This window comes from Stegodyphus dumicola, chromosome 10, assembly GCF_044657685.1.
Source record: "Stegodyphus dumicola isolate Sdum_Otavi_A_Nest chromosome 10, ASM4465768v1".
In the NCBI taxonomy this organism is placed as follows: domain Eukaryota; kingdom Metazoa; phylum Arthropoda; class Arachnida; order Araneae; family Eresidae; genus Stegodyphus; species Stegodyphus dumicola.
The window spans coordinates 173,916,092-173,932,624 of NC_140777.1; the positions used below are offsets into that span (position 1 = coordinate 173,916,092).

At 31.4% G+C, this 16,533-nt stretch overlaps 1 protein-coding gene across 2 annotated transcripts in view; it reads left to right on the plus strand.

Annotated features, from left to right (window-relative positions):
- Positions 1-9,651, plus strand: part of LOC118185745 (poly [ADP-ribose] polymerase 1-like) — an 84,298-nt gene extending 74,647 nt beyond the window's left edge. For both annotated transcript variants that reach the window (XM_035355647.2, XM_035355646.2), the window contains exons 15-16: positions 2,472-2,527; positions 8,138-9,651. In XM_035355647.2, the coding sequence (XP_035211538.2) occupies positions 2,472-2,476 (5 nt within the window). In that variant the 3' untranslated portion in view covers positions 2,477-2,527; positions 8,138-9,651. The remainder of the gene's footprint in view (positions 1-2,471; positions 2,528-8,137) is intronic.
- Positions 9,652-16,533: the final 6,882 nt, after the last annotated feature.

Consider the following 16,533-nt stretch of genomic DNA (forward strand, 5'->3'; position numbering starts at 1 on the left):
ACTTTTCCACGTTTTCACATGAAACATTTTGTTAATCTAAATAATTTCCACCTATGCATCAAATTGTTCTTCATTCTGTATTATTTTAGTTGAACGGAAAGTTCGGAATTATCAGTTTGTGGAGAAACATCTGAAGTAATTTTACCCATCAAAGCTCTCTTTTGCTCTGTTAGTTCAGTTACAAGCTGCTCCATGTTTAATTCCTCTGAAAAAAAAATTATTATAAAGCTTTACCTTGAGCTGTCTGCGGGAAATTCCTTATCCGAAAACAAAAGTGCATCTCCCATTCCTGAAAAGCTCCTTGTGTAGGCTGGTTGCCAATTTGTTGAGTTTTCATCATATATTCTTTTTACAAGATGCTTTATTAATTTCACAAAACACTTTATTTATACACACACACACACAAAAAAAAAAAAAAAAAAAATCCTCACTACACATAAATGTGTAAAACTCTACGACTGACTTTCATAGTCTCATTCTCGGTTCAAACTCGCTTGGCATGCACCATTTCTCTGTTAGATTAGATTTAAGTGCTGTTATCTCAATACACAACAATACATGTATTATGACTACAAGAAAACATCAGGATGTCTTTATATGTGGTAGAATGATCGGTAAGCTTCAGGAGGGCATAATTTCATGTCTATCACTCAAGCGTTTGAAATTGATAAAAGTGTTGTTTCACGAGCTTGAAAAGCCTTCCAAACGACCCATACAGCTGTAAGAAAGATTGATGGTGGTCAGCCAAAGGAAACAGTAGTGACCTAGGAAGTGAGAGTGAAACCTACTGACCTACAGGTCAGTACTACTGACAGTCACTACAGGTCAATACCACTGACCTACTGGCCAAATGAGAGTGAAACCAGACTTAGGCAACATTGTTCAGCAGTTGTACATGGCAACTGGACAATAGGCATCTCAGTTTATTGTGGCCAGATGACTTCATAAAAATGACCTATTCACCCACTATTCTAAATGCCGCATATCATTCACAGCACCATTTACAGTGGTGGAGAGAACACAAAGATGACATACCTCATCAATGGAGTTACATCCTCTTTACCGATGAGAGTTTTTTTCAGTCTGACAAACGATTTTCGGCACCAGTTGATATGGAAAGAGATAAGAGCATGTCTTCATCCAGCTGACTTCAGGAAAAGAGACCATTGGAGTGATACTGGCATGTTTGTATTGGGGAGGCATTATGATGAAGAGATGGAGAAAAGCACCACATTTTCAACAGAGATCGTTACAGTGGTGAAGTCATCCTTCCCCATGTGCGACTTTTCTGAGATGCTATTTATCTTGTTTGTATCTTTGTTTTTATGGATGACAATGCACTGCCATACAGGACTCATGCTATTGAGGAGCTCCTAGAAAGTGAAGATATCCACAGAATAGATTAGCCAGCTTGCTTTTTTATTTAAATTCATCTGAATATGTGTGGGATACTTTAGAAAAATACTTGGCAACATGATCTTACCCTCCAGAGAATACCAGACAACTGACAGAGATGCTCCTTGAAGAATGTGACCTCTTAGCCCAAGAACTGGTGCAGTTAGGATGTTCCATATCCTTGTTAAGGCTCTTTGGTTTATTATTCTCCCTCTTGGCAAAACAGTTTTTTTTTTTTTTTTTGTACCAATGCCATTCTGTCAATAAAGCTTTTTTTCTCTTTGTTTCTTACTATAGGCATCATCTTCATTTTTTTGCTACTATACTTCCCTCAATCTTTAAATACTACATTGTGCCTCTGTAGTATGAGTTTCATGCCTCTCATTTCATTTTTAAGGATATTATGGCCAATCAGAAAAGCTGCTTAAGTTTCGCACACTAGTGTATTTGTGTGTGTATAATATATATATGTGTGTGTGTGTGTGTGTGTGCAGCTTTAGTGCGAGTCATAGGCTTTTTAATTCACTTTTAATTACTTTATTTTGAAACATATATATATATATAATTCAAAAATATTTCACAATCAACATTAATAGCTACTTATTTTTCTTTCAATTTTTCATAAAGAACTGTGCTTATAATATGAGGCAGTAAATCAATTTAATCAGTCTGAAAATAGTACAAAGACCATCATCGATATTTCATTACTTGCAATTACATTATTTTACATTCAATTGCTATTAAGTATGTAACTTTTGTTATTAGAGGACAAAGTAGATGCAAGTTTGTTGATAAATTAAATAAAGGTATTTTTCATTAAATGTTATAAATCTACTCATAGAGAAAATAATTTTTTTTTAAAAAATAAATATCAAAAATGCTAAAATGGTTATAAACGTACTTATTTTTTTTCACTAAAATTGGATTGAAAGCATTCACATTCAGATTTATACAGATAAATTTACAAACTTAGTGTTCTGTCTGTCTAGATATTGGATAAATTTATATAAATCAAATATCTGATCTTTCCATATTTTGTCCTTTGAATTCAAATCTACAAATATGCTGTTTTGTAGGTTAACATGAAGTTTGATGATGCTTGATTAATGCAGACACTGGAAATGGCAATGAGGTAATATTATTACGCTTTGGTCGCTTGTTTTGTATTAATAGTTTAAATTAATAATCTTAGTATTACACTAAAATGTGGTTTGTACTGTATTATCAGGATGGAGGATTTTTTATATACATGTATAATATATAGGAAGACCTTATAGTTTGAAAATGTACATTAAGATATTGGAAAGGGAACGAAAACTATACATTTAGTTTAGCTACTGAAATAAAAACTTGATTTCTGCAAGACATGTGAAAACACCTATAATTGCATTTCTGAATGGCTGAAACTCACTTTATTGCTAATGAAATCTTGCTGTTGACAGTTTACAAAATTCTAACTAGTTTCTTCTAAACTTCAGTTATCCCCACATCTAGAAATATGTTAGTATCAAATCTAGAAACCAAACAGGCCATGGATCTCAAGTGCTTTATGGTAACTCCATTGTCACTGAATATTTCATAAATGTGATTCTAAACATCTCATTCTGTCTAGTAAACTTACAAACGTGTCATATTCGAGCTGCAGTACAAATGGTATTCCATATTGCTTACAGAAAAAAGGCCCTGAAAAGTAGAAAGCAGTGAAACCACAACAGTGTTCCTTGTAGTGAGTGAAGTAACTGCACTATATAGGCTTATGAATGAGTAGTTGCTCATATACAACAGTTTTATATTTTACAGGAATGTTATGTTTAAAATATTGCAATACATGATTAAAATGAAATAGATTTGTAGAGTGTTTCGGCTGATTCACAAGCTGTACTACGTATACTTGTTGCAGTTTAGGCATGCAAATGTTGGAAAGCTACTCATGTTGCTTGAAATAACCTTTTGGGATCCTACTGGGTGTTGCCTTTTCTGGATGGTTAGTATGCAGGTTTGATTTCTGCCTATTATTATTATTCCCCATCTATAATCTGGGTTCAAATAAATGTGTGGACATCTTTATGTAACGAAAAGTAGGACTCGTCTATATGAGGCATATAATGCAGCTATTATGGCTATGCATTTTGACAAACTAACCAGTGTTTTCCTTTGTGGTTTCTAGCACTAAAATTCAATGAAGTAAATGATTATAATTTGTAGGGATAAAATTCAAAGCATCATGAAGGGAATGCTTTATACAGGATGTAGGAAATCACAAAAGCAGTCAACTTATTGCTTCACAAGTGTTTAATTTTGATCATCTAGATTGCAGATGCTCCTCTAAATAGTTTCTGTAAATCATCTGGCAAGGTCCAGTATATCCCAGCACATATGGTAGTACTTTTCTAAGATCAGAATTCTATATCCATCCACACAAAAAAAGTTTCATTAACTCTCTAGGAAAGCTAACATTGTTACAAACACATTTGATTTTCTAATCAAAAGAAAAGAATCTCTAACCAGTCAGCCCTTCTATGTTAATCTCCATTGCATATCACTATCTATCATAAATTTTCAAAACTACTTTCACTTAAATTTCTCTGTCATAATACTACTTCCAGTGCAAATCATACTTCAGTGTAAAAGATTTTCCATTTTTTATGTGCTTTTTACAGACTTTATATAAAAAAATTTAATGGTTTATGTATAAGAAATAAGCATTACGCATTACATACACATACCTGCCAACTTTTACGAATTTTTCGTAATTTTTATGAAAATGTGTTTGTCGTTACAATTTTACGATTTTTTTCCTTTTTCAAGTGTTTTTGGTGATTTTTGTCGAAATTTTAGAATTTTTCGCCAATTGCATCGTGTTTTACCGCCGACTACCGACTACTTCGAATCCAGTAACCTGCGGTTTCTCCCAACTCGCCGCTTAACCAGCATATCCAATGCGCTGAACTTGTTTCTCCCACTCTTTTCTTTGTGGGCGCCAGATTTTTTTTTTTTTTTTTTTTTTTTTTTGCGTTCGCTTCAGCAGCAAAGGAATTACTCATTGTTACGAAATGAGTTCAAAAAAACCGTATTTTCAATATTTTCGGCCTGCCTACAAACCCGAATTTCCAACAATTAAAGAATCCTTCAAAGAAAATAACTATGCATTTTGCAACGTGTGCGTGTGTGACTTCATAATAAGTCACGGTGGAAGAAGTGACATTGTGAAGCATGTTAAGTCTAAAAAGCGTGAAGTTAATGCTTCGGCTTCGACAACGTCAAAGAAAGTGGATGATTTTTTCAAATTCGGCTACGAATTCGGATGCCGATGTCATTTTGGCAGAGTGTTTGTTTACTGCATTCCTCATCGAACACAACGTGCCGATCACGCCGGTCAACTTTTCAGACGGATGTTTCCCCGACACCAAGATTGCTCAGAAATATGCTTGTACACGCATGAAAACATCTATTGTGAACGAAATTGCTTGCGATGCACAAAGTAAAACGATAGCTGCACTCCAGAATTCAGCATTTTCGGTGTCAATCGATGGCAGCAACGACAGCGATTGGAAGCTTTACCCCATCGTTGTCACATATTTCTGCGATGTTTCTAATGAAATGAAAACTCATCTTTTGCGTCTTCCATTGTCAAATGGAGACGCTACGGGGGGAAATATTGCCTCCTTGGTAATTAATGGGTTGAAACAACTTAACATCCCAATATCAAACTGCATTTCATTTGTTGCAGATAATGCTCATGTCATGGTGGGTGACAAAAAAAGTGTAGCCTCTTTCCTCAAAAAAGAACAAAATGAATTAATTGTTATTGGATGCCCATGCCATTTAATTAATTTGGCAGCAGAAAAAGCTGCAGCTGCTTTACCATTAAATATTGACCAGCTTCTGATTGATGTGTTTTTCTATCTGGAAAAAAGTGTAAAAAGGAAAGAAAGCCTAAAGAATTTCCAAGAACTGTGCTCTGGTGAAACGAGAAAAATTCTGAAACATTATGCATGAGATGGTTATTCTTAGGCAGAGCGCTAAGAAGGTTTATTGAACAGTGGGATGCATTGCTAAAATATTTCCACGAAGAGACCAAAACGAAACCACAGATCCCATCAAATTTGTCGGCATATAAGATTCCGAAAACCAACTTTGCTTCTAATCAAAATGCTTTAAAAGGGAAAAGCCAACACACAGAATCAAACCCTTTAAAAAGAAAATGCTTAGAAGACTCCTCAAAGGTCAACTTTGTTAAAAGAAGTTGAAGGGAAGAAGTAACAGTCTTCTATTAGCCAGGAGGAAAGGATTTTCTATCTTCTTTCTTCGGATTTAAACAAAGCATATTGTAGTTTTGTGTTAAGTACCATTAAGATTTTTGAAAGTGTAAATACCTTTCTACAATCAGCTTCGCCAAAATCTCCCCTGCATATCCAAATTCTTAATGATCTTTTGAAAAAACTATATCAAAAACTAAAAAAAAAAACTATAGTCAAAAGTCGTTAATTCGGACACCCATAATCCGGACCTCAAAGCTAAAAACTTTCTGCGCATGCGTCGCATTGGCACATGCGCACAGGCGTTTTACACGTGCGCGTAAGACCTTGACTACTGCGCATATGCGTGTGCGCAAGTTCAGAATACGTTTTTGCCTGCGCGTTTAATGTATAACGGACGGTGTAAGCTAAAATTATCTAATTATCTATTTCAGTTAATGTTAATGATTGCGTTGTTCCTTAATCTTCGAATTGGATCGCGCTTATTATTTTTTGCAGACTGTAAGAGCAATTTTATAAAAGTAAACTTGAACTTTCGATTATGTCAAATAGAATTTCCGATGCTGGAACTTCCAAAGGATCTACAAAACGAAAGTATGTTTCGATGTCCAACAAACAAAAAGTGGAATTGCTGCAAAAATTGGATAAAGACACGAAGAATGTGACAGAGAGGTTAGTGAAAACGAAAAAATTTCGATTGACAAGTTAGTCGGTATTCTCGGCACAGCAATTAACGGGACTTGAACAGCGGAACTTTGTAACTGAACAAGAAATTATGTCTGTTTATAGAATTAAAGAGAAGGTATTATCACATAAAACGAAACAACTTACATTGAAAGAAATGTTTAATAAAGTAAACAAATAAATATGAAGCTTTTTTTTTTTTTTTTTTGTAAATTTTGATACCCTTTAAATCATAATTGTTCTTTATTTCATAAATTACGGTTTCATATTTTTAATTTTAGAATTTCTGCATGCCATCTTACGAAATTTAAACTGATGATCTATAATCCGGAATCGCCGAAGTCCCGACGAGTCCGGATTAACGACTTTTGACTGTAGTAAGTTTGTAAAATCGTCCGTTGTGAAAAACAGTGTGTTGATTCGTGTTGCCTATAATAGTTTGGCAAATCAAAAGGATGACAATGATCTTATAATTGGAAATCGAACCAGGGAACTTGTAAATTCTTTGAAAGATCATGAGAAAAAAGAATTTTTTCAATGTGTTAGAAAGTACTTTGCAAAATACCCAAGAGATAGCAGTGTGTAAGGAAGTTTCCTTTGCAAAATGAAGTTCTTTTAAATGCTGAAGTGGCAAATTTGAAACAAATTGAAAATTCATCTTTTGAAAAGATTCGTTTTTTTATTAATAAATTTCCATTTTTGTTAACAATTAAAGAAAATAAATGCCATAATGATGCTTTAGATGAACTACAGAACTAATTTTCTGCTGCACAGTTTGAAGACTTTGCCAGTTCTGGAGAAGATAGACTTGATGTCCTCGTTGGTACCTTAAAAAGAATAAACAGAGCTGATGGAACACCAAAATATGATAGACTAGCAAGAGTTTTATGTGCTGTTCTCGTAATTCCACGCAGTAATGCTGAGTGCGAGAGAGAGTCTTCAGTGTGGTGAAGAAAAACAAAATTATGTTTTGTTCCTCAATTTCACCAAAATTCTAGAAAACATTTTAATTGCTAAATGTTATGAGGAAACTAATTGTTATGACAGTAAATTTTCCAAAGAATGTTTGGATAAAGCCAAAAAATGCACTCTAAATTCATTGCAATAATTTTTTTTGTGTAACATTAAGTTTTTGTTTTATGTTTCCTAATAAATATTTTAGTTACTACTTAATTGAGATTTACTAATGTAAGTACAATTTTCTATTTGTATAAATTGTTATTTTTTTAATAATCAAATAATTAATTCTTCATGTTCTTCTGAATTTTGGAGAAATCTTCTGAATTTTTATCTTTAGAGGTTGGCAGGTATGCATACATTAAGTACTCAATAAGAAAGTTTAGCGACTGCCTATTAAGTAATAAGAGAAAAGAAGTATGTTTGAAATTATGTTCAAGCCCAAAAATATGACTTTTTCTTATTAATCTAGATTGAGCTTTTACATAAATTATAAAGACAAAAAGAAGTTTGAATAAATCCATAATTAGTGTTCAGGAATATTATATGAATTAGTATAAATTTTTATGCCTTCGGATGACTAAAACTGCACTAAAATTTGAATGCTAGATTTGAAAGCCCGAAGCATCTAATACTGGATAAATGTTCTTTTGTAAAGCATCTAGATTCCAGTGCATAAAATTCCATATCTGGTTCTAGAAAGTTATCCTGTCTGCTAAATTACTTATTCTGTTTAAATTTATATTTCTAACTGTAATATGTAACAATTATGTATTTCTTTAATGTTATTGTATTACTTGTAAATAAGCCAAGTTAACAAAAACACTAACTGAAAATTTCAGGTGGAAAAAGTTTCATTGACATAAGTGACTATTGTTCTTATGAGTAGTGCAAGAAAAGGAAACATATTTCTACACCTAATTTAATGCATCAATAGATGTAATTTATTGTTAATGAATCTTAAAAATGGAAGCTTCATATTAACTTCTAAACATGCTACTGTTTATGTTGGTTCTGGGGAATTTGTAAAGTCTATCATCTTCAAATGGAATTTTGAAATACCAATTTGATAAATACTGATTGTATTTAGGAAAATTATTATGTTATGTAAAGTTTATGCTGTTGTGATGAAATATGTAAAAGTTTATAGATGTTGACAAAGTAAGTTTTATGTGAAATATTTTTTGTATACTAGTTCATTTGAAGTTTGTCTTGAAAATATCAAGTATGAAATCAAGTTTTTTTAATAAATTGTACAACCCTGATATTTTGAAATATCTTTTTTCATTTATGTTTGCCTACAATACATAAAATTTATGTGAAATATTTTTTATATACTAATTTGTTGAAGTTTGTCTTGAAAATATCAAGTATGAAAGTTTTTTAATAAATTGTACAACCCTGATATTTTAAAATATCTGTTTTTTCATTTGTGTGTGCCTACAATACATAAAGACTGATAAAAACAGTTTTTAATTTATAACCATTTAGAAAAAACACTTAATCCCCCCAATTTACTAAGCATGGTCATTGGCTAAGGTGTTTTTTCACCAAATTACTGATGCAATTTTAAAGGCTTAAAAAATAAGTTTTCATAAATTTCTAATTTGTGTTTGTAGTTGTATTCTTTTTCGGGGGGGGGCTGAATATTTTGTGTATTTTTAAAAATTCTTTTATGGGTAATGAATATTTTCTCCATAATTTTATTTAAAATATTAGTTTTTAAACAGAATCATCTATTTTAATACATAATATCTCAAAAAAAAATTCACATCATAAAAAGGCCTAATTATAAACAAAAGTGCTGAAATAGAAAGGTTAAATAAAAATTTTTAAAAAAATAATAATTATCTGATTTCAATAAAAAGCAATATAAGAATTTTTTTAAATCTTTTCTTTTTAATACTCCTGATAAAATTTAACTTTAACAAGTTACATATATAATTATCTGAATAAAACATAATTTCATAATACTCCAACACTGAAAGAATACCAAATAAAAATAGTACAGTTTAGCTGTTTAAATAATTGTCTGATCAACTATCTTCCATCTATAGAATTGTTTAAAAATCCATAATGCATAGTTACCAACCCTTCCAGTTTTTCATTGCATCTCCCAGTTTTTAATTTTTAGCCATTACTAAGGAAAATGTTTCCTAGCAAAAAATTAAATTGTACAAATTCTACTCCTCAACATCTAATGATTTTTGGCATTATTTTTCTTTTTATTTGATCTGAACTGTCTTAACTTAGTATAATCTTTGTAGAACTTTTTATGAAGATTCAATCACTATTTAATCTTAATATTTGTATTTAATTTTATTTTAGATCAATAAATAATACATATCTAAATTTATCCATGTTTTTATTAATTTTATTTTCATTGCATTTAAAAGCACTTTCATAACTAAAAGTTCTTTTCTACCCTGAATTTTATTATAAAAATGCAAGAAAACTACCCAAATGCATTAGAAAGTCAATTTGGAGTTCTTTTGACATGGTGTTGTGTAGAAGATCTGTAGCTATGATAATGATTCTAGAAATTTATAAATAACCAAAAGAAATTATTACAACAGACAGCCATTTGCACAAAAATATTTCCCAATGAAAACTGTATGTTCTTTTGGTAGAGGATCAATGCTTATTTCAAACTATTGCTAGATGACTCTCTACCATACTAATAACCATAATAAAATAAATATGTTATTAAATAACTTTCTGTTGACAAAGACCTTAAATAATATCATTTTGATGTGAAATAGTTTTTTTGTATATGAATAAATTCTTTTTAGTACCATTCTGACAATGAGTTATAGTCTATATGGTGGAGTGCCATCTATGAGCCAAAACTTAAACATTTACCCCTGGCGCTCTTTTCCCAATCATTCTGCCCTTTGTTATATTCATTTGCTTGTTATATTCATTTGTTCTTCTTCTTCAATGACTCGACAGCTCTGGGTGGACCCTGGCCTTCTCCAGGCATCTCTGCTTTTGGCAATTGTTTTCCAGTTTTTAACCTTTAAAATATCAAGATCTTTTTCGACACAATCAATCCATCTTAGCAGGGATCTGCCCAGAGGTCTATTTCTCATGGGTTTTGCCAAAAAGATTTTATTGCAGCAACAATCTTCATTCATTCTAACCAGATGGACAGCCCATTAGGTCTCTGTAATTTGACGAATTTTACAATATCAGGTTGTTTGTAAATTTAATAGAGTTCTAAATTAGAACTTCTTCTTCATGATCCACTTGGTCTCCACTAAGAATGCAATGTAAAAGTATTTATTTGTTCAATTTTTATAAATCTTTTAAGTATTTTACAAAGTTCCATACTATCTTATTCATAAGTAATAATAAAATATTTATCTAAAAACAATGAGTTGTTAGAATAGTCTTGATATTAATATGGCATGTCAAAGCTAGTTTCCTATCGGTACTTTGGTTTGATTCTGTACACTTTCAGGGAATTCCTCAGCAGCTTCAGAATAAAAAATGTAATATTTAATTTTTAGATAAACTAATAGTTGTTGAATAATGAAATACTGATAATCCAATTTCTGATATTGTCTTCAATCTTGAGTTTTATTTCCCTTGGATGTACAAAAACTTATTTTCAAATATTTTAAACTAACTTGATTCTTGCTTAACATTCAGTGGAAGTTGCAAGATCTCTAGGATAAGTTCTAAGTTTACTTTTTTCTTTCTTCAGTAACATGGTAGCTTGGATTGCATAAAGTTGAATTTCATAAATTTTTCTGCTTGATGTAAAACAGTTGGCCAGTAAATTCCACTATCATAAAAACTCAATCTAAAATTCAAATTGATAATTATACTTTACAAACTAACACTTCATGAATTAGTGTTAGAAGCAAATTAGTGCATATAGTTTGGATGTTTATGTATATCAGTTTCTTTACAGAGTTTATATATAGATGGGCCAGTTTACATAGGTGCTCATATATGAACAAGCCTTTGTTGGCTGAGCGTTAGGATAGGTATTTGTATACGTTGAAGTCGTTAGGTGGGGCTGCTTAGAGTTAGGGAAAACAGCACGCAGCTTCTCCCATGCTTTTTTAGCAGCCCTTGGAATGAATGACAGGACTGTGCCTGTCTCTATTGAGAAGAGTATAATTGTTAAGTTCCTCATCTATGAATTGCAAATGTGAAACCAGGCAAAATTTACTGCATGCTAGTTCAGAAAAGTTACCCTTTCATGGTCAAGAGTGAAGGTTTGGCGCAATGAATTTAGGCAAGACCGTGAATGCATTGTGAATCCAGGTCATCTTTGCACCAATGCAACTAATGAAAAGATTGCAAGTGTTCGTGAACTTATTGAATGAGGTCGGTGCTACACAATGCTTCAAATTTTGGAAGAACTTGGTGTCAGCTATGGAAGTGTCCAATATCAGAAAGCAGTTGGGCTTCAGAAGAGGGAAAGTGTTAGCCATGGTGTTTTGGGACTGGAGGAGGATCCTACTCGTGGATTTCTTATACGGACATCAGAACATCAATGCAGCATAATACTGCTATCTCTTGGGTCAAATTATGCTTCAACATTGAAGCAAAAGATGAGATTGTCCTGTCCACGAGGTGATGATCCTCCATGACAATGCTAAACGCCACACAGCAAGTGTAACATAGCCGAAACTGGTGGATATGCACTGGAAAATGCTTTATCATCCACCTTACAGTGCAGACTTATATCACCATGTGATTTTCACATGTTTGGAACCCTCAAAGAAGCACTTGGAGGCAAGCAATTTGAGATCAACGATCAAGTAGAAACATTCGTGAACAACTGCTTAGATACCCATCCAGCTTGATTCTACGAGAATGGAATGAAAAAATTACCAAAGCATTGGGTAAAATGTATCATAAAAGGAAGAGATTATTTAGAAAAATAATTTTCAGAAATAAATTTTGTTTAACCAAAGGGCTCGTTTATGTTTGATTCACCCTTGTATCTGTCCATTACATCAGTGATAACTCCCCCCCCTCCCCCCAAAAAACATGCCTCAGCTTACCACCTTTTTTTTTCTACATTAAAAAATATCAGTTATTTTGAAATCTAAAAAGATTTAATGCAACATTATTTGTTGGTGGTACAATTGTGTCTACCAAAATATTGTCTACATGTTTGACATAATGTGTAGTTCATGTCAGTTTGTAAAGCATAAAGTTACTAATTTAAGTATGCTAAATTTTAGTTAATACATAGAAGTTTTTTCAAGAAGATTAATTATTAAATTTTCAACATCCACATAAGTATTTCCTGTGCATAAATTAACCATGATTTTTACATTCTTGGTTCAATTTATGAAAATGTTTGCATTTTCAGCATAACTATGCTGATTAACTTTAGTATGAAAAAAGGTAAGAATTCATTTTAAGATTAGATACAGAAAAATATCTACTGGGTATATTCTCAAAATAAACATTTAAAAAAATCTGAAAGTTTTCAGACTTTATATTACACCCAAAGGGGGCTTTTTTTTATGTTTTCAGACCATTTGGGCTAAAAATATTTAAAAACAGGATATTTTTAGAATTTCCGATAGTCTTGCATGAAGGAGATAAAAACGTTTTATTCCATATAACAATGCCATAATTCGCTTTGAAATTGTTGAGTTTTTTAATCAAAAATTCGCGAAAGTTTTACAAAACATGAAATAAATCCTAAATTCAACAAACATTGGGCAAATAAAATAAAACAAATTCCAGGTGCCCATATTTGAGTGGAGGACTATTATTCAAAATTTGATGGTTCTAAGCACCGTTATTTTTTTTACAATGCAAGAAATATACATACATTCAAGCCAATTATTATTTAATTTCTTTAAACATAATACAGAGCAATAATATTTAGTGGCAACAGTTTGAAAAACGATTCGACGCAAAATTACGTATTGAGACTAATAGCCCTTCTGGGCTAATGCCCCTTTAGGCTGACAAAACAACCAAAAAAAAGGGAAATATATTGTTTGAGTTAAAAAAGAGTTCAAAACAAAGAGCATGCAAATAAACTTTAAATGAAAATTTGTAATCCTTATAAAATGAAATAAGCAATTTTATAGATTAAAATGTTTCAATACATATATTAGTATGTCTCATGAAATGACTTGAGTAAAGCATGGGGTTCTGGGATTTTAGTACATAACTATATCATAACAAAAAATGACAGGGTAACATCATAGTAGGAAAAGAATAATTTTTATGGGTCTTCCAAATTCTTAATATGCATACCTGTCCTACATCCTATAATCCAACTTGGCTCAATCAGACACTGACTTGTTCCCCTAAGTAGTAACTAAGGTAATGTGATGTTTCACTTACAGTAAATCTTGAGACAACTACAACATTCTGTCTTATTTACAAAAAACAGTCTGTATTTATCTCAGTGAGGAATTGATTATCTATACTGTTACTTATGACTGACTGTGTTCTGTGTGATTACTTCAATCGGAGTTAATGTACAAATTCTTCCTGTCAGCCACATTCAGACCCAGATGCAATATTTAATATAGTGATTTCTGATATCTTTTGTTCAATGACACATATCTTAACCCTTATTTGAGTAATGTAGCTTTTAGTATGCCAAATCTAAACTAATACTAATGAGAGATGTGAAAAACCAACTTTACACTATGTAATCTACACTGACAGTGAAATCCTATGAGGTAAGTTGCCTGCTCATTTCATTAATTTTTTTCATCAGTAAAGCACAGTATTGGTTTATATGCAATGATACTAGCTGTTCTCACAATGGTAAAACAACAGAGAATATAATACTGCTTGTCTCAAAATAAAATACATTAATGGCTCTGGGGTAAATATATAAATAGGTTTATGAAAGTGTAAACAAATATTTTCCCATTTAAGTTAAAATAACACGTCAAATAATAATTATTGGAGAAGTCAAGCAACAAAAATCGGCGTTATATTTGTAAATTTTGAAGAACTAGTTTCGATGGTTTAAATACAGAACCATCTTCCTCAGCTACTTCTGTAGTTAAACCATCGAAACTAGTCTTGCAAAATTTACAAATATAATGCTGACTGTTGTTATTTGACTTCTCCAATAATTTTCCCATTTGTCGAACAATTTGGTACAGCCTGTCTCAAAATAACATGAACTGATGACTTGATTATAAGTATGCAGCTGAAATTTAATTATGAATATACATTATGTAGAGCCTTTCTGAATGGCTTAAAATAAATATTTAAAGTAAAATTTTTACTGAACATTACTTAGGAAATATTGATATAATTTAATTGAAATGATATATCATCATGGCAATCCATTCCGAGAACTACACAACGATGGAGCAAGTGCAGACAACTTGATTACAAGACTAACATTTGCTATGTAGCAAAGAATAGACACATCCTGTATTTGTAAGGTTTCTTAGACACTCTTTTATACTGATATTATTGCTCTTTCATACTGAGCATATTAAGTAAACATGTTATTTTTTCCTGATGTAGTGATAACAGTAAGATTATGGATAACATTCTAACTTACCCTGTGTATTTTCGTAATATTGTTTTGATGCATTTGAGACCAATGTTCATGAAATACATCTGAATTCGAAGCCTCTAACTGATACTATTCACAGTGATGTTTTAAATAATAAACTTTAAACTTCTGTTGCTGATTTTAATATTGCAAATATAGTCTTATTTTACCATGCTAGTTATTAACTTGGCCTAAGTTATTCATTTAAACTAGGAAATTAAAGATAATTAATTTATCACTAATTTTATATCTTATGAAAATGCATGAAGATTCTTAGTGTTGCTAAGTGCTATCTTCTCGGAAGTATCATTGTATTTCAGACTGTAATAATGTAAATAAAGTCTGTAAAGCACCCACATATTTGAGAGTTCATTTAGAGTAGAGCCACATATTTATGAACTCGTCAGTGTATGATTCAGTCAAGTTGAATTACAGGATGTAGGACAGGTAAGCATATTAAGAATTTGTAAGACCTGTACAAATTATTCTTTTCCTAGTAGTATCCCATAACATAATGACCCATGCTTTACTCAAGTCATTTTCTGAGTCATACTGACATATATATATTACGCATTTTAATAAAACTGTTTATTTAATACTTGCCAAAAAAATCTTGAAAAATACTTGTGGTAAGTCTCTTTACGTGATTTTTCTTTGGTGAGATCTACAGTAGCACCTATTTCAGTAAACTGAAAGAAATCTAAAGAGAAATTTGCTTTAATACATTGAGGTGACAAACATAGATTTCAGCATTTAGTAATGTACAACCACAAGATTAACTTCACTTTTAAAAAGACACTTACATTATGGTAAGTTTGCAGCATAATGTCCCAGGTACTGCAGAATGGAAAAAGGTTGAAAAATGTACAACCACAAGATTAACTTCACGTTTAAAAAGACACTTACATTAGGGTAAGTTTGCAGCATAATGTCCCAGGTATTTATAAGGAACTGCAGAATGGAAAAAAAAAAAAAAATTTGCTTGATAAAGCTAAAAGTTAAAAAAAAAAAAAAAAAAAAAAAAAAAAAACGCATTCAGCAGAGTTAAATGTTATATAGTCTACTTGAATACATGAATTATAGTTTACTGCGGAAAATCTGAATCCTACTTCTAGTAACAGAATGACATTACTAGTTTACACCAAACTTCTTTTCCAATAGATTTCAGTAGATATTAACAATACTCATATTAGTTTTTTATTGATATTAGCACTAGTTTATTTCATGATGCCCTATTGTGAAAATAGGTACATATTCAGAAGTCAGCAAGTACATAGTCCTGTCGACTTTAAAAAAAAATTCTGTTTACTGTACAGATTTCATTTACTTCTGATCATCCTTAGCATACAGTTATGGGCATCATACATATTGCTGTCCAAAATTATCTCGTTCTTCTCCGGAAGTATTCAGTAAAATTTTGTTAAATGGTAATTAATTCTTCAACATATAATTTCATCTACAGAAATTAATTATGAATATATATGAAATTTATATACTAAATGTGTCTTTAAATATTAAAATTATGAGTGAAAAAGAGGTTTTAAAAAGAAATTAGACAAGTCAAAATCAGATTAAAATTTATGAATCATATTTTGAGAAGAAAGGTATTTTTATAGCTAGCACAGATTACAGCGAGGTTCTGTACTAAAAATTAAAGGGTAAATTAAAAACCTGAGACTCCACTTTTCCATGAAAGCATTTTTTTAATACTTTGAAGAGAGG